The sequence below is a fragment of the Drepanopeziza brunnea genome (genome assembly GCF_022702325.1).
Source record: "Drepanopeziza brunnea f. sp. 'multigermtubi' strain 214-2 chromosome Unknown ctg4, whole genome shotgun sequence".
NCBI classification, from domain to species: Eukaryota; Fungi; Ascomycota; class Leotiomycetes; order Helotiales; family Drepanopezizaceae; genus Drepanopeziza; species Drepanopeziza brunnea.
Genome location: NW_027094067.1, coordinates 1,638,163 through 1,660,840, shown reverse-complemented (window position 1 = coordinate 1,660,840; position 22,678 = coordinate 1,638,163). Strand labels below are relative to the sequence as shown.

Sequence of the window (22,678 nt, the reverse complement as noted above, 5' to 3'; positions counted from 1 at the left end):
TTAAATTCTACCTAACCGACGATTAGACTGGCAAGCAATAGAAAGGCAAAAGAGATTATTTGTTTATTAATTAACGTTCTCCGGGACGGGTTTAAGTTCGGGGACGGCCTTGGGACGGCCATGGGACGGTCTGAAAATGGCCTTGAAACGCTCGGAAACGGTCTTTTCGTAAAAGGACCGACTTTTACAAACGACTGTTTAATCGATCATAACGGTCTTATTTTAATAATAATCTTTCAACGAAGAGACCGTTTTTTATAAAGGACGGTTTAATCGATTAAATTAGCTCCATTTTAGCTACGATTTAGGTAATTTAAATCGGTTGTTTTCAAATTCTATTCAACTTTAAGTATCGGCCTAAGGTGGTCTCCACTAACTATACTAAGCTCTTAGAACCATCTTTTAAAGAGACCGTCATTAAGGTACGGCCGTAACGTTGATTAGGTGCCCCATTTAAGCTTAAGCCATCGAAAAACACTAAAAACTTGACTACTCGCTTACTAATAGAATAAAGTGAATCTTGCGGATATAGCGGGCTAGATTTGCGTTTTAGCGGTTGAAATCCACTTTTTGCGATTAAAACCTACGATCATAGACTCTTTTCCTTTTGAATAATTAATTAATAGCTAATTCAAAACATTTAATAACAAAAAGAAAAATGCTCGAAAACCAGCTTGCTGCATCGCCTTAAGAGAGGCTATTGCTATAAATTGCATGCTCGAAGAATAGCTCGCTATATCGGGCTGAAAAGGGCTATTGCTATAAATTGGATGCTCGAAAAGTAGCTGGCTGCATCGCGCGGAAAAGGGCTATTCTATGAGAAAAGGGCTATTGCTATAGATAAAATGCTCGAGAGATAGCTAGCTGGCTGCATCGCCCTAAAAGGAGCCATTGCTATAGAGTATATAGCTACGAATATTACACCGCGAAGTCCGGAAAACTTACGGCCCTCCGCAAGCTCCGGGGTAAGTTTTAGCTTGCGGCCGGGCTGAAGCGTCACATTTTCTTTACATCCTTTGAAAGCGTATTTCTTATAGAAAATCGATGTAGGGTTACTGCGGAAGGCAGCCTTGCACCATGACCGGATCAGACCTTGTTTTAACCATAACGTGCGTTGGCTTCTCTAGGCATCTTTTACAAGTCCTGATAGTCCAAATCTTTAGCCAAAGGTTTACCCGGACGATTGTATTCTACTCATGTGAGAATTTATATCAGACTTAACGGCTGCCGTTATGCCCCCATGAATGTTGACGTTTGTCATGGTGCGGATAACCAAAATAGTCATAGCTATAGGCGTAGTAGACAAAGTCCGTACTGTAATTTGAATAGGACTCCATGGTCAGTCTATGATTTTGATAAGTCGTGCTATCCTCGTTAGAGAACTAAACCGACGCCTTTCCGCCCACCGCCTACCACGATCCTTCTGACCAAGCTTCTATAACCTGGAGCCACAAGCGCAGCAAGAGAGACGCATCCCATCCCATCATCTATTATAGCAAACTGGTATGTACTACTCTCTCCCAAACACCCATCCGTTGAACACGCCCTTCATTCACTCCTGCGCCCACCGCTTTTCCCGCACAGTCGCCGCCTTTCCAGCCGCCGCCCGGCTCCCATCGCTCTCCTCTCTCCAACCCCAGTACTCACCTAATCTGATTTCAGCGTAAGATGCATAGTCAAAGTCAATCTGGGAGATGGTGGCTTGGATCAACCCCCAGATGCCCCAGTAGAAACCTGGGATCCCGCGGTAGATGTCCACTTCGGCGAACAGGGTATGCGCCTCAGCCTCTTGCTCTTCCTCGGGTTTTGGCTGGCCCAGGTTCTGGAAGTAGCTGCGGATGTATTCACGGATGAAGTCCAGACGCTGGGACTTGGTCGGAAGCAGGTCGTACTCACATTCGAATCCACCCCACTCGGCAAAGTGGTTCGCAATGTCGAAGGCTGCTGGCGAGGGTGTGGCGTACTCATAGTCAATGAAGCTAACCACCTTAGGCGCGTTGGGAGTTGTCGCTGCGGATTGTGGTTGTATGATCACATTTCCACTGAGCAAGTCACAGTGAGCAAACACAAGCTACGTATTGTTAGTATAGTCTCCTTACAGAGTCACATATAAGGAGCACTTACACTGTTATCTCCCAGACCCGGCCGGTTGCTGAATTCTGCAACCAGGCGAGTCAATTCCTTCTGCAGATCTGCTTGCCGGGTCTTCTCGGCATCTGTTTTGACAGGGAGAGCATATATCCACTTCTGCATCACCGTCCACATATTTGCGGCTGGCTTTCCCGGAGCAACATTGTCAATCGCTGTTTGCAACGCAGGATCCTTCTTGCTCGGTGTTGGCGCCTGCATAGCAAACTCCTCGCTGCCGTGTATCTCCTCTGTCAGTGGTTTTCTGGGCGTTGCAATACAAGGCACGACAGCATGCCATTCCGCCAGCTTTCTAGCAACCGCCCGCCAGATCTCCTCCCGTCTCAGGTCTGCTGGAGATGTGACAGCACCGCGGATGAACTTGTATAGCATTCCATTGTGGAATCGGGCCAGCAGTGTCGGGGCAAGGTTGTACTGCGAGAGGAGCTCATGATTTTGGGTTTCGCGCTCCCGGTCGATTATGAGATCTGTGCCTTTTCCGTATGCTCTCAGCAGAACAGCCTCGCTATCTACCTCCTCCTCCGTCAATCCATCCTTCTTATTCACAACCTTTAGCAACGTATTTGTGATTCCGTCTGTGAACCTAATGAATTCCACCTTTCCACTCTCCCAGTCTGGCCGGAGGGCTAGGATGAGGCGAAGAGCTGACGTTTGCGATTCAGCAGAGCTGTAGGTGAGCGGGATGAATCGAATCTTGTGCGCACCGTTTGTGGCAGGAGTTGCGGGGTCGTCTGTTGACATTGCCGCGCGTTGTCCTCTGCTTGCGGGAGTGTCGGTGTGCACGACGAGAGTATGTCTGTCTGGGTTGTGTTAACAGCCTCTTCATAGCATATAGTTTGCAGCTTCACCTCGATTCGCTATCCACACAGCCGGTGGTCCTTGATGCCGTGCTGGGAGACTTTGATCCACGAAGCTACCAGATGTGTTAATCTTCCCCAGCTCTCGATGAATAATTACTCTCTGCGGTTGGTGAATCGATTGCGCGAACTTATGTGATCTGATTCAAAAACTTATTCGATGTGTTGCGGGGTCAGTAAGGGATGGATGGGTTTGTAAAATATCCTGGACGAGCTTCAACGACGAGTGCGACGGCTTGCTGCGGCTAATAAGCCTTGTTCGGTTCTGAAAGCTGGTCTTGTGGCAAGCACAACTTGATCTTGCTCGGCAGGAACCCCTTGGACCACAACAGGGAAGGATATTTGTTTACGACGTCGGAACGGACGTCATCGCCATTTGGTCTCCCCTTCCTATGCCAAGAACAGTCTCGTGCCACATTTTCCCCATCGGTGTTTGAACTTCCCTCAGCAAAATCGCAACACGGCTCTTACATCCCATTCTCACGCGGCGTTTCTTAAGTCATAGATTTGTGCTATCAGCTTGCCCAACTTCGATATTCATTTTGCGAAAATGTCACATGATATGGGGCTATTTTATCCACCCAAGTTGGACGAGAACATTTGGAATTTGACTCGCAATGAAAGAGATCCAGATAATCGGTTCAACCGCGAGGCTCTGGCGTTGATGATACAGAGTAAGAAAATGCATTGAGAAGCTTGCATCTGACAACAAGTAGATCCCTCCCCTTTCTCGCAAGCGAGACATTGCTTGTTGACAAGGAAGCGAAAAGTGGGATAGTAGCACCGCTCACACCTGTCACTTCGAGAATGAACATGTTAATGTCATGGTATTTTGACGTCTATAAGGCGAATATCGAAGCTTCAGCGCTGAACAAATCTACTTGTTGATTTCAGAGCCGCTTGCCATCGCACCAATAGCCGCAAAATCCACCTTCTTTTTTTTTAAAAAAAAAAACCACCCCGGTACATGAGGTTATCAGTATCGAATTACTTTCTCTGTTATTCAATTCCATACAAACTTTCAGTTTCGGCGACGCTGGGAATCACCAAGTCATCTTACCTGTTCCATATACTCTATCACAACCAAACATACAAAACCGACAGCGCAATACCTAATCCGAACGAGCCTCCTCGCGGTCTACCGGCAGCACCGTTCGTGTTCTTGAATGGCGAGCTGTTCGTCTCATCTGCGTTTGGTGCCTTTGGTATCTTGATCGAGGTCAATAAGATAGAGCTAGTCCTTACAGGTGCCACACTATTGGATTTGAAACTCGAAATCTTTGGAACGACTGAGGTGAGAGAGATTGGAGAATGCCCAGACAAAGATGCAATCGCCGCGAGCACGGACTTCTGTGTCATCGTGCTGTCCTGGGAATCCGTCGTCGAATAAGTGCTGACTACTCCAGGTTGCGTAGACGTACTGGTTCGTGTCGGCCCCTCACTATCCGTGGATATGATCACGATGGGACCGACACCCGTCGAGCTATTTGTCGAAATCAGAGTCGAGATTGACGTAAATTTTGAGGTTGGCTCTGAAATAGTCGTCCTTCTAATCGTGATGGGGTAAATTTGATACATGGTCGACCACGACTTCGTCGTAGTATGCGTCACTGTAGACACAGGCGGCAATAGCGTATATATCGTCGTTTTCGGCTCAGCTCCTCCATTCGCAGGATCCTCAACTACTGTCAGCGTTGGTGTGACCTGGGTCGCCAAACTGGTTGCTTGATTCTCCGCATTTTGAATAGCTGAGTCCGGTATTGGCGAACCAGCTAGCATACAAGCGAGCTGGAGAGGCGTTGAGAGAAGATTTGTATCGAAGTAATTGTCGCAGCTGTTATGGGCGCAAGTAACGACATCCGTGAGGAAGTTCTCAGCTGAAGCGCGACAAAGATAGCCAAAGTCTGTAATTTTGCAACTTGTGTCGGGAGATTGGTCGATGCAGTTTTGGAAACACTGAGGGAGATTGGAAACGAACTGTGACCGGACCAGGGGGTTATTGACACGCTGCTAAGAGCCAGGAAAGCTCCCAAGAAGGCCATGGACGACATTCCGGAGATGACAGCAGGGTATTTGGACAGAAAAGAAGTTTAGAAAGTGACTGATAACCTTATTGCCACTGTCGCTGAACCATAGCAGATAAGAAGTTCTTCCAACGCTGCTGTGTGCAAAGAAAGATGGTACACGATATAAATGCCAGCTCATCTTAACATTTGCCTCCCAACCCATGTCGTATAAGTCGGGCTCTAGGCCATCCTACATAAATCGAGGATTGGATGCCAACAAGCAACATCTGCTTCCCTGTTTCTTGCATGCGGGAGCTCCCATGAAAGTGGTGATTGGGCGGCTGTGGAAGTGTGGCTGGTCTGAATATGCACAGCCACGATGGAGAAGCCGAAGGCAGCTCCCAATCAATATATGGTGCAAAATACGTCGCTGTTGACGATAGAGGGAGAAGAAGGTATCCAGAGCCAAGGTTTACGTTCGAGCTTATGGGATTTTTTGGACGGAGGACACCTCTCGTCTGACGGGAAGGAATAGATGGTTTTGTAACATACTTGAAATAAATTCTTCCAAAACGATAAGATGAAACGAGCCGAGCAGGGAGCACTTTAAATTTACAATCTTTTGAGAGTAAAGATGGGCCAAATAATTAAACAATAAACAAAGCAAGACTTCAGAAAGATGCGAGCTACCTGGATCATTAACAGGTTTTACTAGCATCTCCATCTTCATAGGTCGAAATCTTGATATAAGTCATGAGCAACACCATTCGATGCTCTGGATAAACAGTACAGTCTGCAAAAGGCTCCTCTCCAGTGGTCACAAACCCACACTTCTCGTATAGAGCTCTAGCAGCAGGTTTGGCTTTCTCGACAACCAAACTCGCAGCGAAGATTTTTCTAGCATTTTCTGCTTCAGCAGACCAATCCCTGACGAGCCTGTCGATCAACGCTTTGGCAACTCCTTGGCCACGAGCCTTTGGGAGTATGAACATCCCATTGATACGCAGAGGGTATTCTGATGGTATTCTGTCTTCATAGCCATTGACAGCTTCGCAAGGATTGGCTAAAGGCGATATTATGGGGATAGGTAAATCCAGGCTGGAAAGTATACCCAAAACGATGAGTTAATGACAGAAAATGGAGAACAGTGCTTGGACCAATGAAGATACCCTGTATCGTGTGAAGTCACAGAATACTCAAGTGTGGCATACTCCTCTGTAATTCTCAGAAGGGGTCCCAAGGACGTCAGAGTACAGATTACAGCATCTGACTGTAAAGCGACATAGGTTCTAGCTTTGGGGTTCGCGAGCCGGTCATACCACATGCTATCCGTAAACCCAATTTCCCTTGGGTATGTACTACGTAGAACCAAAGCTAAGAGGAGCGGTCTGAAGCAATAAGAGCCGGAAATCTTCATACCGGTGCACGTAAGACCGGCTGCTAGCCTCGTCATGCGGAATCTTAACGATCTCGAAAGTCATGTTGAGATGTGGCACGAAGGCCACCAGGGTTGCACTTGCTCACGAGGCCGAAAGCATGACACAGCGCCAATGACCATAGATAGTCACACGACGAAACGATCGATGATGAGAAGAGAAGACCAGAACATCAAAAGATTGAGAAAGCGAGGAAAGTGAGAGGATATATAGCATCTGATATAGCTCATGTGACTCAAAGAGAGGTCTTTCGACAACTGGCAGTCAGCGAGCAAGGTCTCATCTGTTCGTTAACCCTGAAAGTGGGGCCCGAAATACGCGAGCACCGCTTAAACCGCTTATACCGTTTGAGCATGACAGCCCTCAGCCGCGCTGCTGGAGCCTTGCCTTGTGAGCACCTCCAACATTAGATACGAATCAAACCATTATCATGTCTTCATCTGCTCTGGCTAACAGAATCTCATGCTTTCACCGAGGCGACCACGATCACAGTTATGGCCAGGGTAAAAGATGGGCATTTCGCGAACTTCGACGATGAATCGACGTACAGAAACAGCCAGGAGCGCGCTCTTCTCGAGTCAACTCGCAACTTTGTCGTCCAATTTGGAGAAGACGGAGCTGATATTGCGTGGGACTTTCAGGCTGACGGTCTTTCAGCTCTGCTGAGGAACCCATCTCCGGCAGAAAGACCTGTTCGATGGATGTGGGTGGCCGTTCTCTACTTCAGCTTCAATTCTAATGGATCTCGCGCGTAGTAACATCTGGGCACCACATCGACAAGTAGAAATAGTCGATCTGCTTGGCAAGCACTATGGTTTCTCCCCGAGGCTTCTTGCCATCATTGGAACAGCCCCCCCGGAGTCTAGACACCTAGATAAGCCACTTGGCCGGCTCAGAACGAAAATATACAGGCAAGATGACATTGAACTAGCGACCACTAGAGCAAGTATAGAACTTCCTACATGGCCAATAAAGTCGCAAGATGATGATATAAGTCATTATGCTCTTGCCAATCAGATGATAAACTATCAGAGCCATGATGTTGGCACCCATTTTCTCTGTGTTGGTGCGAACTGGATACACGAATTGAAACCCAAAGCTGAGGTGGTTGATGAGGAAAAGGTTTCTGAAGGAAGGCAGAAAAGGTTGTTTTCATGGCTGGTCCTCTGTGACGATCGTATGTTAGTTATACTAGTTCTTCATGATACAAATGCTCACCCTCTACAGATACTGTCATATCCCTCCAAGAAGACTTTGGACAACTTGAAGACTCTGAGGATGTTGCAGCAATCCGTTCAAATACGCTAAGTGTACTTAGCCAGCTTTCAATACGGTCCACTGCAGATGCCATCTCCCTGCAAAGTGTCCGGCAGGCATTGAAACTGGATGCTACTAAACACCAACCAGGAATCGAAGGTTCTAGTTTACTCTTTCATTATCTATTCGATGACTGGCGCGCAGTATACTCTACTGTAGCAACGTACAACAAGAGGCTGGACGACCTGCAATGTGCAATCCTTGGCGAAGTGGTAAGAAGGCTAGGTACTTTTCTCCGCCTCCAATTGCTAACATGGGAAAGACAAGAAAGAGCAACTCTTCACCAAGCCTGCAGATAATCCTACGCCTCCACATCCTCGGCCGCCAAATCCGCTCAAGTCAGCACCTTTACGAAGGCTATAAAAATCTTATCAAGCGAATCCTCGAGCCTAAGCCAGCTCCTGTACACTTGACTGCCCTCTCCCGGTCTTCCACCAACCTCAGTGCTGGCCCAGGAGGCAAGGGAAATGGTGTGACGCTTTCTTCGTCCGCTGCGCAGCGCTTTGAACGAATTAGCGACCGACTGGAACTGCTCATCTTGAGCGAAACGAAGGAGCTACTTGCCGAGAAAGAAGCATTGGTCTCTACCGTAAGCACAATCTCACTGACTCCCACGACAGATACCATGCTAACTTCAATTAGTATTTCAACATTAATGCGCAAAAAGACTCTGAAGCCACGGCTCGCCTGACTCGCTCCGCAACCCTCCTCGCCAAGCTCTCAGTCCTCTTTCTCCCAGTTAGCCTCATGACGTCCTACTTCTCAATACAGGTTCAAGACCTGGAAGGAGTCTACACAGTCAATGATTATTGGTACTCGTTTGCCGCTATCATGAGCATTTCCTTCCTGTGCTTATTCTTCTTCAGCAGGCTGCTGATGTATGTGACCGAGACCCTAGATGGGTGGATGAGGACGATATACAAATCTGGCGCGAAATCGTTCACGAATGTCCTACGGAAGAGAGATGAGGTGCAGTCATGATCGTGGCTTGTAGAAACATAGAGGGGGTCTGGTCTCGCGCTTTTATTCGACGTGTGGCTCGATGACGGAGAAAACCATTCGCTTGCCTGCTGGAGTGTCATCTGGAAATCCCGACACTACAATACTTACAAAATGTACACACGCAATCGATCTCCATACTGCCTGGCATGCTTCCGGAGGTTGCCGATTGCAGAACCAACCCAATATGTACCCGTCGATTTACCCTGGACTCCACACCCAAATGGATCTCAACACATCCTTTTCCATCTAGGCGTATGAATATCTGCTGCTGTTCGATATAAGTAGCATGCTTCGTATGAGATTTAATTAGGTAGTTCTGCATCTGGACCCTGGCTCCCTTAGATAACCAAACGTCAATTGGACTCATGCTGGTCCGTCCTGTACCTTCTCTGTTCCAGGGCCATCGGCTCGTCCTATCTAATGAGATTTAGGCCACATAGCCACTATTTTCGTCGCCATCTCTTGAGTCTGCGTAGTCACTCAAGAGAAGAGGCTCGGATTTGAAGGAGTGTTGGTTCTCCCCAGTCGAGGACCTCGAATATTTCAGTCGGCTTTTTGACACTGAAAGTAGCAGGTACTGGCGGATATTTAGATTCATAGTCGCTAGGTCAGTTGAGTAACTCGATTGTTTGAAAGATTGCCAATCTTGTGTGGAATGTCTCGTCAAATTCAAGAGGTTTACATATTTTAGCTTGTTGAGTTAGAGCTATCTCGAATTGCAACTATTAAGGAGTTCGAAATTGACATTGAAAACACGAGATAGGTGTGGATTCATAAGCATCGCTTAAAGATCGACGGCAAGAGAGAGAACTTAGTAGCTTGTGCTCTTTTTTAGTGGCTTCACATAACCCGTGGAGAGTACAGTGCTTCCTCTCGAACGCAATGCAACTCCTGCTCAAATTTTAAGGTAGGCCGTGATCAGTAGATTCAAAGTGGATAATCATGCTCCGGAAATCGAGAAAACCACTACCATACGTTCTCGATCGCCTGTCTCAACACTGGAAAAGCACGATTTCAATTTTTGTTCCCGAGAGAAAGGCTAACCTGAGTACTGTTTGTTGCATGGCGCAACTGGGCCAATGTCCGAATACGAAATCGACAATGAGAAGAATTCGAGTTTCGAGAGTCCAATTCCAGTTTTCCTGCTGCAAGGGCGAAGTTAAGCGGATTGACTTCCATTGTCTCAAAGTACCGGTACCTACACAATACCCTTTGGACAAGGCAGTTTTTCATCTGGATCTCATCGATGAATAGTGGGATGATTAAAGTCACACGTTCAAGAAAACATCATCGACTGCTCAATTGATGCTCTTGGATCTGAGGTCGGTCAGGAATTCATCAAGCGATGCCGATTTAGCGACAACTTCATGGCTCGTTGGCGTGACCTTGGCCCCTTCAATCTCCAGGTCGATGGCCACCTTCCGCTGCATCCATCTTGGCCGTCACTTCCTCGGCACAGAATCGGTGCATGAGTTTCGTTGCTTTGGCTGAGCTTTCTGGATTCTCTTCGCCCAGTTCAGACTTGCTGACATGGATCTACGAGGATATTAATACATGTGTTCATCTCATGCTTCAGATCACATACAACTGGTGTATCAAATTCGTAGAGATCCTTCCATCTTTTGCCTTCTGGCTTCATCACATCAATCTCAGTGTAGTGAAAAGGTCGAACATCCCACACATCTGATAATGTCGCTTTTGCATTTGTACATAGTTGACAGTTTGCTCGAGTGAAGAGAGTGATTCGGCAGGCATGCTGGAAGTATCGAATAGACGGACGCATAATAGGAGCAGAGGATGATATTTCATACAGAACAATAAACGGAGTGTCGAGGAAGCCAATTTGTGCCTCCCTGCGAGCTGGATGATGTTGTTACATGCTCGACGATATAGCGCTGCGCTGTAGAGATCCCGTCACGTTAGAAGGCGGTGGGTGGGCTTTCTGCCATATTCCAGAAAGTTCAGAGCCGATCCCAAAAACAACAAACTCTTTGTAAACGCTACAGGAATTGAAGTACCCAAAACGATTTGATACATTCTACTCTTGCAACTACTATAACACCAATATGGCTCAAAAATGCGTACACCAAGGGTGTGCGAAGGTCTACACGGACTCTGAAGAGGAGTGTCTCTACCACCCAGGACCGCCCATCTTCCATGAGGGACAGAAAGGTGAGAAGTCTGCTGAGCCCGCTGAGCCTGCTGAGCCTGCTGTATTCCCCAGTACGTCAAGGGCTATCAAGAAGCTAATACTTGCTCCCATCTTCAGGCTGGAAGTGCTGCAAGCCCAGAGTCCTCACCTTCGACGAATTCCTCTCCATCCCCCCCTGCACCACCGGCAAGCATTCCACCACCGACCTCCCTCCCACGATCGAGAAGAAGCAAGGCGAAGCTCTAGACGTCCCTGCTCCAACCAGCGATCCAAACAGACCTGCCCCTGAACCCTCTCGTGGCCCGGTCTCAGCTCCGCAAGCTACAGCTACCCCGCCACCACCCCCACCAGAGTCCGAAGACGACGAGCCCAGCCTAGAGATCCCCGCCGGAAAGCTCTGCAGACGGAAGGCATGTGGTCAGTCATATAATGGGGAAGGAAGAGAAGGCGAGAAATGCGTCTTCCATCCCGGCGTGCCAATTTTCCACGAGGGTAGTAAGGGCTATACGTGCTGCAAGCGGAGGGTTCTGGAATTTGATGAGTTTATGAGAATTGAAGGGTGTGAGACGAAGGATAGACACTTGTTTGTTGGCAGTGGCAAGAAGAAAGGTGGAAATTCTGAGGGTGAGGAGGTCCTAGAGACTGTTAGGTGGGTTCACTGAGCCAACAAGGTTGATACGTGGATTTTGCATTGGACTGATTGGTCGCTTGTACAGACACGACTTTTACCAAACGCCTACCACAGCAATCGCCTCCTTTTTCCTTAAGAAAATCAACAAAGAAAATGCCAAGATTGAGTTCTCCTCGTCCGAGATCTCCCTGGACCTCGTTACCACGGATGCCACCCCGAAGCGCTACAAATCCGTTATCCCCCTGTTCGGTACGATCGATACAGCGGCCTCGACTTTTAAGATACTGGGCACCAAGCTGGAGGTTACATTTGTGAAAGCAGATGGTAGTTCGTGGCCGGTCTTGAGAAGTGATGAGGCTCGAACGGGCGAAATTATCCAGATCGGGAAAGCTGGTAGAGCTTTGTGACGCCCCCCGATGTATGCATATGAGTCCCACGACGAAGATCTTCTAGCCGAGCATGATGCTTAACTGAGAAAATATAGAGAATTGAAACCAACACATGCCTAAGTTTATATTCCCTGCTCCTTGCTCAATTTAAAATAGGGTTACCCCCCTTGACTAAAAGTACAGAGCCCTCTCCGTGATAATAAAAGGGGCTGCGCGAAGCCTTTGACAGTAAGAACTGACACTGACCGGCAGCTTAATGACGCATCGGAAGATCCTAGTGATTATTACAGTGTGGGTTTCGGTCTCGTTGGCTATCGGTTGTAGCATTCGTAGTGGTCGGGGCAGCTTGCGATGAACTGCTGGCTGGAGATGGTATTCGTCTGCATTGCACAGAATCGGTAAACCTGAGAAAGAAACCCCGATTCTATTTACTCCAGGCCGGGCGGAGTCGGTCTTATGGGCGTAGGAATTTGGGAAGCTGCATTCTTCTCCACATTGGGAGAAGCGCCGTGGCGAATGCCAGCGACATCGCTAGATATCGTCAGTTCTCGAATTCGGTGATCAATGGGGGGAATGCTTACCCTCTTCTCATCCTGCTCCGACTTTCCGAGAACCTCAAATCAGCCTCGTGGTCGGGCTGGCTGATATATGCAGTCAGGTAATGACTCAGCGCGCTTATCACTAAGATAGGCGTGCCTTTTGTCCATAATCAGTAAAAAAGAAAAAACTTCGTGGAAAGATGGAGATCTGGAGGAGAGGGGGGACATACCCAAAGCGACGCCAAAGCCCGGCAGATCAAAATCATTGAGGTGATACATCTGTTGAATGCAGCAACCAAATGTAGCAAACGTGATGCCAAGAGCAAAGACCGTCCAGATGGGAGAGTACAGGTGCGTCAGTGATTCCTGGTGGCAGAAAAGAATGGCTTGAGCAGCGATTATCTGCATCGCTAGAGAGTTGCATAGAAGAAGGAACATGGAGAACGAGAAGGCCAGGCAGAATTTGGAGAGCCTACGGAAGGCTCTCTCCGATTCATCGATCTCAACGGCATCGATCAGCATGTCGCTTGCCTTCATCTTTTTCAGTAGCCTGCTGCTATTAGTACTGCTGGTGCGAAACTGAATTTGCAGCCCCCATCGTCAGATACTTGAGAAGAAAAAATTGATAACTTACTCGTTTTTGTTACGCACTCTGTCATAGATCTGAACCTCCCCAACTAGGCTACACCGTGATATTAGTGAGTCTGCCATACAAATGGCTTGATAGGTGGGAGCGGATCTGAAGTTCCAAGCTTCCCAAACTACGATTTCCTGGGCAGATGGACTCACGCAGCTATCTGGAAGCAGAACAAGCCCCAGAATATACCATCCAATTGCGAACGCGTCAAGTGCCTCATGAAGAAACCATAGCTGTGGCATTTCTGTTGGGCAATTTGGTTGTTCATAGCCTTGAACACGGTGGCAATAGTGGTATTGAGCATTGTTTGATCCATGGCGACAGAGTGTTCGATCGTTGACGAACGAGGAGCGAGTTTTACGGCAGAGGCCGAGTGAAATGCGAAGTTCAACCTGGGATATGAAAGAGGTGAGATAAATAACAGTGGCTTATTAGATTTGGTCGTTGCGCAGTGCGGATATTGTAATTAAGGGAAGGGAGTGTAATTATAGTGATTGAGACGTTGTTGTGGGCGACTAAGGAACACTATGATGGAAGAAGTCTGGTGGTGACGAAAGGATAGGGAGGGAACTAACCGACCGTGTTCCCGCCATGAATCTAGCTCTAGCACTTACAGCACTTACATTAGAGAAAAGCTCCGCTTCTCTCCACAGCACTCTGCGATCTCATTCCATTCCTTCCATTAGCTGCACCGAATCCAGTATCATCGACTTTCTTCCAGCCCATTCTCGCAAAGCATCCCAGTCTGCACCCTCTTCTTCCCCACGTCTCCAGATTTCACGAAATCCCCAAGCTCCCGCTACTTTATCGATAGCAGCCCGCTCCTCTTCTCTGATCCATCGTTGCCGCAGAGGCACACCTGGAGCCCACGTCACGCGATCCATCTGATCGTTTGCAGTTGTAACAGCCACGACACCAACCGTAGCAGTAAATCCAACGTAAGCTAATATTCCAACAAACGCAACCTGAGTCGCCATAGCCGTATCCATAGTTGTCTGGAAAGTGGCGAGTTGCGATGCACCGATCCATGCTGCAGCAGGCGCCAATCCTAGAATCGTCGTTGGGAGTAAAGCATGTCTGACAAACTTGGCTCGATGAGCTGCTTTGGTGGTGTAGGAAGCTTCAATGATGTCCATGGCAACTACCAATTGCTTCGCATTGATAGCCGTTTGCAAAGCTTGGTCTGCAGCCTGGAGAGGAACGGCATTGGCGGCTTTGTTTGGGTTCTGTTTCTTATATCGGATAGGAAACGTGCCTTCTTCTGGCAGTGGCTTGTTGGCGTACAAGTTCAAGACTTCCGGAAATGTTTCTGGTTTTCCGAGGTCTGACTGGATAGCAACGTAAAGCTCGAGGATGCTCGGAGTGACGAAAACTGGCGGGAACTTAATCACAGAATAAGTGATGCTGGATAGCTGGTCTACTAAACGCTGTGTTGTTGCAGGAGGCTTGTGCACAGAGACTTTCTTAGCTCCCAAATCATCAAGAGACAGCAGGGCAGAAGTAGCACCAGCTTTCTTCTCAAAGCTCGAAGGAGACTGGTCAGAGACGAGTATGCTGGCTAAAGCTTTGCATCTCTGCAACACAATAAGGACATCTCGCTCTGACGGGACTTTATCCTGCATCAGCAGTGTATTGCACATTGCCTTCACATCTTGCAATCTCTTCTCTAGTTGAGCGTCTAAAGCGATCGTACCACTGTCTCGAGACCGCAGGGGTAGCTTAACTGCGGCGGTAGGAGGAGCTAGACTGCGTGTTTTCTGTGATAATGACCTTTTTTCTGTGGAAAACGGAAGTGGAGAGCCGATGGTGTTGCGAGAAGTTTGACCAAGGCGAGAGAATGGACGGACATTTCGGGTTTTTATGAAATCACAGAGCTGACAAACTTCTGCTCTAGGGCGTATAGCAAGTCGGGACATCTTGAGTGCGACTTTGAGGTCTGACTGGAGCTCGGTTCCTCCTCGTTCGCCGAAGATTGAGGTTGAAATTGAGGTTGAAGTTGAGGTTGAATTCGACGTTGATGTTAGTGTTGACTGGGATTTGACCTAAGAGCCCCCCTGTCTGTCCAGCCACAGTGACCCACTATACACCAAGGCCATAACGTTAACGACGATCCGCTCCACTGTTAATGAACGAGGAAACTCCGTTCTCAGCATCCCATCATTCAGAGAAGGCTTCAAGTACGCAAGGCTTCAAGAACGCAAGTACGCAAGTACATCGTCTATCGTCGATCCTTCAATATTCTGAACCGCATGCAAACGCTTATGCTGGCCTCTCAAATTCTGTAAAGAAACAGAACAACTCTCAACTATCCTATCTCTTCCGACAACACAGGATGCCTCCTCCACCTCCTCCGCCGCCCCCTCGTGAGTTCCGTACCTAGATAATTATACGGTAGAATCATTGCTAACATAGGATAGCTATGGGTGGTGGACCTCCTGCTCCGTACGTTTGGACCTGCTGCTGGCCTTCCCTATTACCTAGAGCACCGCGATCCTGGAACCTCCTACTAACTTATCGACAGCCCACCACCACCGGGAAATTTGCCATCGAGGCCTCCGGCAGGAAACAGGGTAGAGCTCCTACCCGTCGTAGTTATGCCTGTTACGATTTACGGGCTTTTGTCAGATCACTTCGACCTGCTAACCTATGAATAGGGTGCCTTGCTATCCGACATCTCGAAGGGTAAACAACTGAAGAAAGCGGTCACGAACGATCGATCGGCACCAATGATTGGAAAAGTCTCAGGAGGATCGGGTCCAGCGCCCATGGGGGGGGCTCCGCCGGTTCCAGGAGGTCTAAAACCACCCGGCGCAAGAAACAGAGCACGGAGTAATAGTGACCAAAGCAGTAGAGACACTGGTGGAGTGACTGGAACAGAGCAACCACCACAACTAGCAGGCTTATTTGCTGGAGGCATGCCGAAATTGAAGAAACGCGGGGGAGGTGTTGACACAGGAGGTAAGATTAGCGGCCACCTCTATCATGACCGGGCCTGCTAATTTGTACAGCGAACCGAGATTCTTCATCCACATCAGACCCAGAGTCATCACGAAACTCGGCGCCGAAACCTCCTTCTATGGCTGCCCCGCGACCCCCAAATGCTGCACCCCCATTACCAGGAGTCCAAAACGGACATACGAGACCCCTGACTTTTGTTCCCTCTGTCGCGAATCTGCGCAGTACTGGTGGAAGTGCGGCTCCAAGACCTAACTCTTCCGCATCAATGAGAGGGCCACCCCCTCCCATAGGGAAGAAACCGCCTATCAAACCTCCTGCTTTTCGCAAACCATCGAACCTGCATCAACCTCTCATTCCTCCTTCGATCGCACCCCCACCCCCGACGTCCGCGCCTCCCCCTCCCTCTTCGGCAGCTCCCCCTCCTCCGCCTCTGCCGCAAACCAGCGCTCCCCCACCACCGTCTCTACCACAAGTTCCTGCACCTAGACCTCCCATGAACGGGCCAAGTCGATCACAACCCCCTCCGCCTCCCACATCGCCGCTGTCTGCGAATGGTACTAACCAGAGTCTTGCCATTTCTGCAGCCATTAGAGCCGCCGAAAGAGCATCACCGGCTGCTGCACCACCTCCACCACCTCCTCCACCTTCATTTTCCTCATTTTCAGCGCCCTCTTCCGCCCCTCCTCCTCCAAGCTCGGCTCCACCACCTCCAAGCTCAAGGCCCAGTCCACAGCCTATGAGACCGATGGATCCGAGCTCTTATACTTTGTCTTCTAACGGAGGCGGAATGCCTAAAAATGCGATCCCGCATCGAAGTTCAGAGCCCACGAGAAGGGTGTTCATTAACGATCCGAGGTGGAAATTTCAAGATGAGGCAATGTTACCGAAGCCACGAGAATTTATTGGAGCGCAGAAAAGGTATCGAGCAGGGCGTGGTAGCAGTGTTCCATTAGATTTGAGTGCCTTTAATTAAGGATGAATTAGCGGGAGCCTCATCCAATTTGATGTCCTTGGCGTTTAAAGCGTCTCTGGGGCATATTGAAGGGTAATGCTGCTTCACGGGATGGAGTATCTGGATAGGAAGTCGCAAGACTGGCTCAAAAGTCAAGACTCAAATAAGATCATAGAAAGAAGCCTCAATCCGTGAAGAGTATGATTGTTGCGCAAGATACAGTATGAGATGTAAGCCGGGTGATTGTTTTAAACAATAAAAGTATAGCTCATGACTTGAATGCTACCAAATTCCCAGATTAATATCTCATTCATCGCATAAACCGGATTCAGTCTGCGGATAATGAACGGTTTTGTTAAGTGTAATAGGTTTATTCAGTAAGCCCATTGGCAGAACCATTCAGAGAACCATTCAGCTTTCGTTGTGCAACTAGCTAGGTTACAGTATTCTAATGGTTCCGTAACATCTGTCCATCTGCAAATCTATTGAGTACCTTTCCCAGCTGGTGAATGCGGACTTGGGATGCTGTTACTCCGTCTTCTTTGTCAAATTTCTCAAAAGAAGAAATATGTTATCAGAGTTCATAGCCATTTTCTTTATTGATAGACCTTTAGAGGTGGCTTTTTAGAACTATTGACAAAGAAAGACTTGGCACATACTTGCTGTTTTGGTGGTGCTACAGCATTCGGCCGAAGAGGCCACCTTGTATCTCGGCAACCCACCAGAGCTTAAGTTTAAACCACTGTCGTTCTTTCCAGAACACACCTAAGCTCCATCTCTCGACTCATTCTGATAATTACTGCCGCCTTTCTCTCCGCCACATACCCAAGTTCCCTCTCCTTACCTTCGACGGGAATAAATTATTGAGTAATTTGGTGTACTTCCAGCAGGACTGCGATAATGGCACAGATTCGAGGAACGGCGGGCTACAACCTGGGTGGAGGCCAGAGCCAATTTGGAGGACCAAGTAGAGGGGATATGACCAGCGATTCGAGCCCTTTTGATACGATCAGACAGCAAACTGGCAAGATCGAGGATGTTTTGGACACTTTGTTTGAGCCTGTCAAACCGTAAGTATTCCCCCGCTTCCATGTCTTCCGCAGAGAGCTTGGGCACTTGGGCATTTGGGCATTTTCAATTGTATGCTTCGTATTGTGTTACCATTACTGAAATCGAATTATTGCAGATATCTGCCAGCAATTGGACGATTCCTGATTGTGGTTACTTTTGTGGAGGACGCGCTGCGAATAATTACACAGTGGAACGACCAATTAATCTACCTTAACGACTACAGACACAGTAAGGCACACCTGGCCTCTGGACCGGCCATGCAGTATGCTAACAATTTCTCTCAAAAGTCCCCTTCGGCCTTACCCACACCTTCCTCATCGCTAACGTCTTTGCCATGGTCTCATGTTCGGCCCTCGTCATTATCCGAAGGTACTCTGACTACGCCGTCGGAGGCCTCATTGGAGTAGTGGTCACACAAGCGCTTGGGTATGGGCTCATTTTCGACCTGAACTTCTTCCTCCGCAACCTGTCTGTCATGGGAGGCTTGTTGATGGTCCTTTCCGACTCGTGGGTGAGCAAGACCAAGGCCTTCGCTGGTCTCCCCGAAATCGACGAGAAGGACCGGAAGATGTACTTCCAGCTTGCTGGCCGAGTTCTCTTGATTTTCCTGTTCGTCGGATTTGTTTTCAGTGGAACTTGGAACATTTGGAGAGTGATTGTGGCAATTTTTGGCTTCGTCGCTTGCGTCATGGTTGTTGTCGGCTTCAAGGCAAAGTTCAGCGCCATCATGCTTGTGCTAATCTTGAGTATCTTCAACCTGTTGGTGAACAATTTTTGGACTGTAAGATTGAATTCATCCTTTCCAGTGGTACTCTATTTACTTACTGTCTCGCTAGCTCCACGACCACCACCCTCACAAGGATTTCGCCAAGTACGACTTCTTCCAGATTTTGTCAATCGTTGGAGGGCTTCTCTTGCTCGTGAACAGCGGACCCGGTAAATATAGCATCGACGAGAAGAAGAAGGTTTACTAGGAAGTATAAGCGGAAGGAAGAGAGGTGGTGATATCTGCAGAGAGGCTTCAGGAAACACAGAAAATGGGTGCTCTGCATTGGGACGGAGTTCATATAACCAGCGAATCAAAGTTTCTGGTTTTTACATGGACTGACGACGAGGAAATACGGGGCTTCCTCTTGAGCATAGCGACGATCTCTGCGAATGTATATTATCAAAGCCACGTCTCTCCGGAGGCGATTTCCATGGAAGTATCTCTTACTTACCATGAGATGAGCGCTTTGGACGTGTGATGGTTGGAGAAATGATATTAAGGTATACACGATTCAGCTGTTTCAATTCTTCCCTCACGCGATTCTTTTTATCGAATTTTTGGATTCATAGATCTCAAGCACTGGGACACAAAGATGGTCACAGAATGCCATAGCTGACGACGAGCACCAGCCTCGCAAGAGAAAAGGCCACTGTCTCAGATTTCGGGATGTCAAGTCAGGGTTGCGTTGCATGGTGTTCCCTGCCATACAATATTTTCTCGTTGGCATCTGCATCTTCCCACCCAACTGGGTATTTGAAATACGCCAACTTTCGGGTTCCTAATACTGTCAGTGATTATCATATGCCGAGTTCAAAGGGTCGCTTGACAGCTGCATCGGACATGGCTATGAGTTACCGACCCTGGTGCAGTGAGCGGGATCCATATCTAGTAATGAATTGAGTTATAAGAGACAGCCATGCCGGGCTGAATTTTTGTTGCCCCAAGTGAGATCAGGATTCGCTTACTTGAGCCAGAAGGGCTTGAAAGGCTTCCTCGGTTCACGCACCCACCCAGTAACAGAAATATAAGGAGGTGGGGCAGCTGATTTACGCTAAGATAGGCAAGCTTTCTTATCGCAGAATTTTGTCGACTCCGTCCTCAATAATTATTTTCTCCAGAAACCAGACAGCTCCAATTCTCCAACCCAACATGGCGCCCCCAACTCTTGATCGAAAGCGCAAATCTGTGACGCGCGATTTGCTGGAAATATCAGATGGCGAGTCGGAAGCTGAATTTGGTGATGGAATGCTAGAAGGCATTTTGTCGCAAAGCGAAGATTCCGACATCGACAGTGATGGAGACGAGGACAGTGACGAGGAAGACGATGAAGATGCGGAGACATCGGAAGCCCTGGATAGCGACGAAATACCCTCAGAGGACGAAGATGAGGCCGCTGCTATTGGGGCGCTGGTCAAAACCAATGGGGAAAAAAAGAAATCGATATCGGAAGAAGACGACGAGAATAAGCCGAATTATACCATCACCACCGACGCTAATGGAGGGATAAGATACGTCTACAAAGAAATTGATCCTGTCTATGACTCTGACGACTCCGATGCGCAAGATGCCACCAACACGATTGGGAGCATTCCCCTGACTTTCTATGATTCGTATCCACATATTGGCTACGATATCAATGGGAAGAAGATCATGCGGCCAGCAAAGGGGGAGGCCCTAGATGCGCTGTTAGACAGCATTGATGTTCCCAAGGGCTGGACTGGGCTTACAGATCCAGCTACTGGCAAACCCTTGAACCTGAGTCAGGATGAGCTGGAGATTCTTAGAAGAATTCAGACAAATGAGATGCCTGAGGAAGGCTACGACCCGTATCCTGTGAGTAGCATCTTCCTCTTGGAATTTACCTCTTTCTTATGCTAAGTGACCAGGCTACTGTCGAATACTTCACTGGGATCGAGGAAATTATGCCTCTCAGTGCAGCCCCCGAGCCAAAAAGACGCTTCCTGCCTTCCAAACATGAAGCCAAGAGGATAATGAAGATTGTTCGAGCCATACGGGAAGGAAGGATACTTCCATACAGACCTCATGAGGAGAAAGAAGAAGAGGAGGAGGAGACCCACTACGATATTTGGCAAGATGAGGTACCTCGTCCTGATCATATCATGAACATCCCCGCACCGAAAATGCCTCCTCCAGGATACGATATGAGCTACAATCCACCTCCTGAGTATCTCCCAACAAAATCAGAGAGGCAAGAGTGGGAATCAACCGACCCTGAAGATAGGGAAAAGGAATACCTGCCAACCGGTTATGATTCCCTGCGCAAAGTACCCGGTTACGAAAATTTCATCAAGGAGAGATTTGAACGCTCCTTAGACTTGTACCTGGCACCCAGAGTCCGCAAGAACAGACTAAACATCGATCCCGCATCACTTTTACCCAAACTCCCAAGACCCGAAGAGCTGAAGCCGTTCCCAACCGTATGCTCGACACTCTTCCGCGGTCACGATGGACGAGTCCGCAGTTTGGCCATCGATCCTACTGGAAATTGGCTTGCAAGTGGCGGAGACGATGGTACTGTCCGTGTTTGGGAGCTTTTGACCGGTCGACAGGTCTGGAGCGCCAAGATCGGAGATGAGGAAGCGGTCAATGTTGTGAGATGGCGACCATTTTCTTCGGAAGATAATGCATTAATTCTTTCTGCCGCAGCTGGTGAAGATATCTATCTCCTAGTACCGCCGATTGTGGATCCAGAAACCGAGGCCGTTGGCAAGGCAGTGCTCGATAAAGGATTTGGTCATGCGACAAACGCGGTGCAGCCACTTACAGCGAATGGAGCACGAAAGGAACCTGTTGCAAAGTGGACTCGTCCGGGATCTCGTCTTGCAGATGAGGGAGCTCTCATCAAAATAACAGTCCGAACCACCGTTAAGGTTATCAGCTGGCACAAAAGAGGTGACTTTTTCTCGACCGTCTCTCCAACGGCTCAGAGGAGTGCTGTTGCTATTCACACGCTTTCAAAACATCTCACGCAAATTCCTTTTCGCAAACTCCCTGGAATCCCACAGACGGTTCAGTTCCATCCCTCCCGGCCCCTCTTCTTCGTCGCGACCCAGCGAACAATCCGGAGCTACGATCTTCAGAAGCAAGAACTGGTCAAGATCATTCAACCAGGAGCGAGATGGATCTCTTCATTCGACATCCACCCAGGCGGTGACAATCTGATTGTGGGCTCATACGATCGACGACTTCTGTGGCACGACTTGGACCTCTCCACACGGCCATACAAGACCATGAGATTTCATTCGAAGGCTATCCGAGCAGTGAAATACCACAAGGGAGGCTTCCCGCTATTCGCTGATGCTAGTGACGATGGTAGCTTGCAAATTTTCCATGGCAAGGTTGTCAGCGACATGATGGAGAATGCCACCATTGTACCGGTGAAGGTTCTCAAGGGACACAAGATTAAGAGTGCATTGGGAGTGATGGATATCGATTGGCATCCTAGGGAGCCGTGGTGTGTTAGTGCTGGTGCAGATGGGACTTGTCGCTTGTGGATGTGAGGTGTCTGGTTTGCATGTTACCATAGCATAGGCGTTGGAGCTGTTTATATGTCGAATAATACAAAAGAGTTGAAAATATATATATATAAAATGTTATGTAATGACATGTTCTTTCTTCACTAGGAATATTTGGGTATACATTATAAAGCGCGCTCATGCCGTCAGGCCACCGTTCAGATGAACAGTTGAGCATCTACAACAAGATCTCGCGTTCAAGATATGTCATATTCTGTATCATTATTATTCTGGCTCTTGATGATTGATAGTCGTAGATTCGAAGAAGTAAGATTTCA

At 48.3% G+C, this 22,678-nt stretch overlaps 9 protein-coding genes across 9 annotated transcripts; 5 read left to right on the top strand and 4 right to left on the bottom strand.

The window, feature by feature from the left end:
- Window positions 1-1,552: 1,552 nt before the first annotated feature.
- On the bottom strand, window positions 1,553-5,056 carry L3040_003263 (uncharacterized protein; the record flags this gene model as incomplete). Its single annotated transcript, XM_007293717.2, has 6 exons — window positions 1,553-2,071; window positions 2,125-2,948; window positions 2,997-3,061; window positions 3,297-3,395; window positions 4,099-4,909; window positions 4,984-5,056. The coding sequence occupies 6 exons, from the start codon at window positions 5,054-5,056 to the stop codon at window positions 1,553-1,555; spliced, it is 2,391 nt and encodes a 796-aa protein (XP_007293779.2).
- Window positions 5,057-6,941: 1,885 nt separating this feature from the next.
- L3040_003262 (uncharacterized protein) lies at window positions 6,942-8,745 on the top strand (the record flags this gene model as incomplete). Its single annotated transcript, XM_007293719.1, has 5 exons — window positions 6,942-7,150; window positions 7,203-7,624; window positions 7,675-7,976; window positions 8,027-8,353; window positions 8,407-8,745. 5 exons carry the CDS (start codon window positions 6,942-6,944, stop codon window positions 8,743-8,745), a joined length of 1,599 nt encoding a protein of 532 aa, XP_007293781.1.
- A 1,416-nt stretch (window positions 8,746-10,161) lies between these two features.
- L3040_003261 (uncharacterized protein) lies at window positions 10,162-10,549 on the bottom strand (the record flags this gene model as incomplete). Its single annotated transcript, XM_007293720.1, has 2 exons — window positions 10,162-10,302; window positions 10,352-10,549. 2 exons carry the CDS (start codon window positions 10,547-10,549, stop codon window positions 10,162-10,164), a joined length of 339 nt encoding a protein of 112 aa, XP_007293782.1.
- Window positions 10,550-10,832: 283 nt separating this feature from the next.
- On the top strand, window positions 10,833-11,956 carry L3040_003260 (uncharacterized protein; the record flags this gene model as incomplete). The annotated part of the gene is made up of 3 exons (XM_007293721.1): window positions 10,833-10,938; window positions 11,036-11,567; window positions 11,635-11,956. The coding sequence occupies 3 exons, from the start codon at window positions 10,833-10,835 to the stop codon at window positions 11,954-11,956; spliced, it is 960 nt and encodes a 319-aa protein (XP_007293783.1).
- A 410-nt stretch (window positions 11,957-12,366) lies between these two features.
- Window positions 12,367-13,430, bottom strand: L3040_003259 (uncharacterized protein; the record flags this gene model as incomplete). The annotated part of the gene is made up of 5 exons (XM_007293722.1): window positions 12,367-12,469; window positions 12,520-12,634; window positions 12,708-13,027; window positions 13,112-13,159; window positions 13,267-13,430. The coding sequence occupies 5 exons, from the start codon at window positions 13,428-13,430 to the stop codon at window positions 12,367-12,369; spliced, it is 750 nt and encodes a 249-aa protein (XP_007293784.1).
- A 349-nt stretch (window positions 13,431-13,779) lies between these two features.
- L3040_003258 (uncharacterized protein) lies at window positions 13,780-15,030 on the bottom strand (the record flags this gene model as incomplete). Its single annotated transcript, XM_066154393.1, has 2 exons — window positions 13,780-14,855; window positions 14,994-15,030. 2 exons carry the CDS (start codon window positions 15,028-15,030, stop codon window positions 13,780-13,782), a joined length of 1,113 nt encoding a protein of 370 aa, XP_066012359.1.
- A 416-nt stretch (window positions 15,031-15,446) lies between these two features.
- Window positions 15,447-16,324, top strand: L3040_003257 (uncharacterized protein; the record flags this gene model as incomplete). Its single annotated transcript, XM_066154392.1, has 6 exons — window positions 15,447-15,477; window positions 15,532-15,556; window positions 15,636-15,684; window positions 15,769-16,072; window positions 16,123-16,235; window positions 16,295-16,324. The coding sequence occupies 6 exons, from the start codon at window positions 15,447-15,449 to the stop codon at window positions 16,322-16,324; spliced, it is 552 nt and encodes a 183-aa protein (XP_066012358.1).
- A 1,600-nt stretch (window positions 16,325-17,924) lies between these two features.
- Window positions 17,925-19,069, top strand: L3040_003256 (uncharacterized protein; the record flags this gene model as incomplete). Its single annotated transcript, XM_007293725.1, has 4 exons — window positions 17,925-18,094; window positions 18,211-18,323; window positions 18,383-18,876; window positions 18,932-19,069. 4 exons carry the CDS (start codon window positions 17,925-17,927, stop codon window positions 19,067-19,069), a joined length of 915 nt encoding a protein of 304 aa, XP_007293787.1.
- A 944-nt stretch (window positions 19,070-20,013) lies between these two features.
- Window positions 20,014-22,385, top strand: L3040_003255 (uncharacterized protein; the record flags this gene model as incomplete). Its single annotated transcript, XM_007293726.1, has 2 exons — window positions 20,014-20,697; window positions 20,751-22,385. 2 exons carry the CDS (start codon window positions 20,014-20,016, stop codon window positions 22,383-22,385), a joined length of 2,319 nt encoding a protein of 772 aa, XP_007293788.1.
- Between the last annotated feature and the right edge of the window lie 293 nt (window positions 22,386-22,678).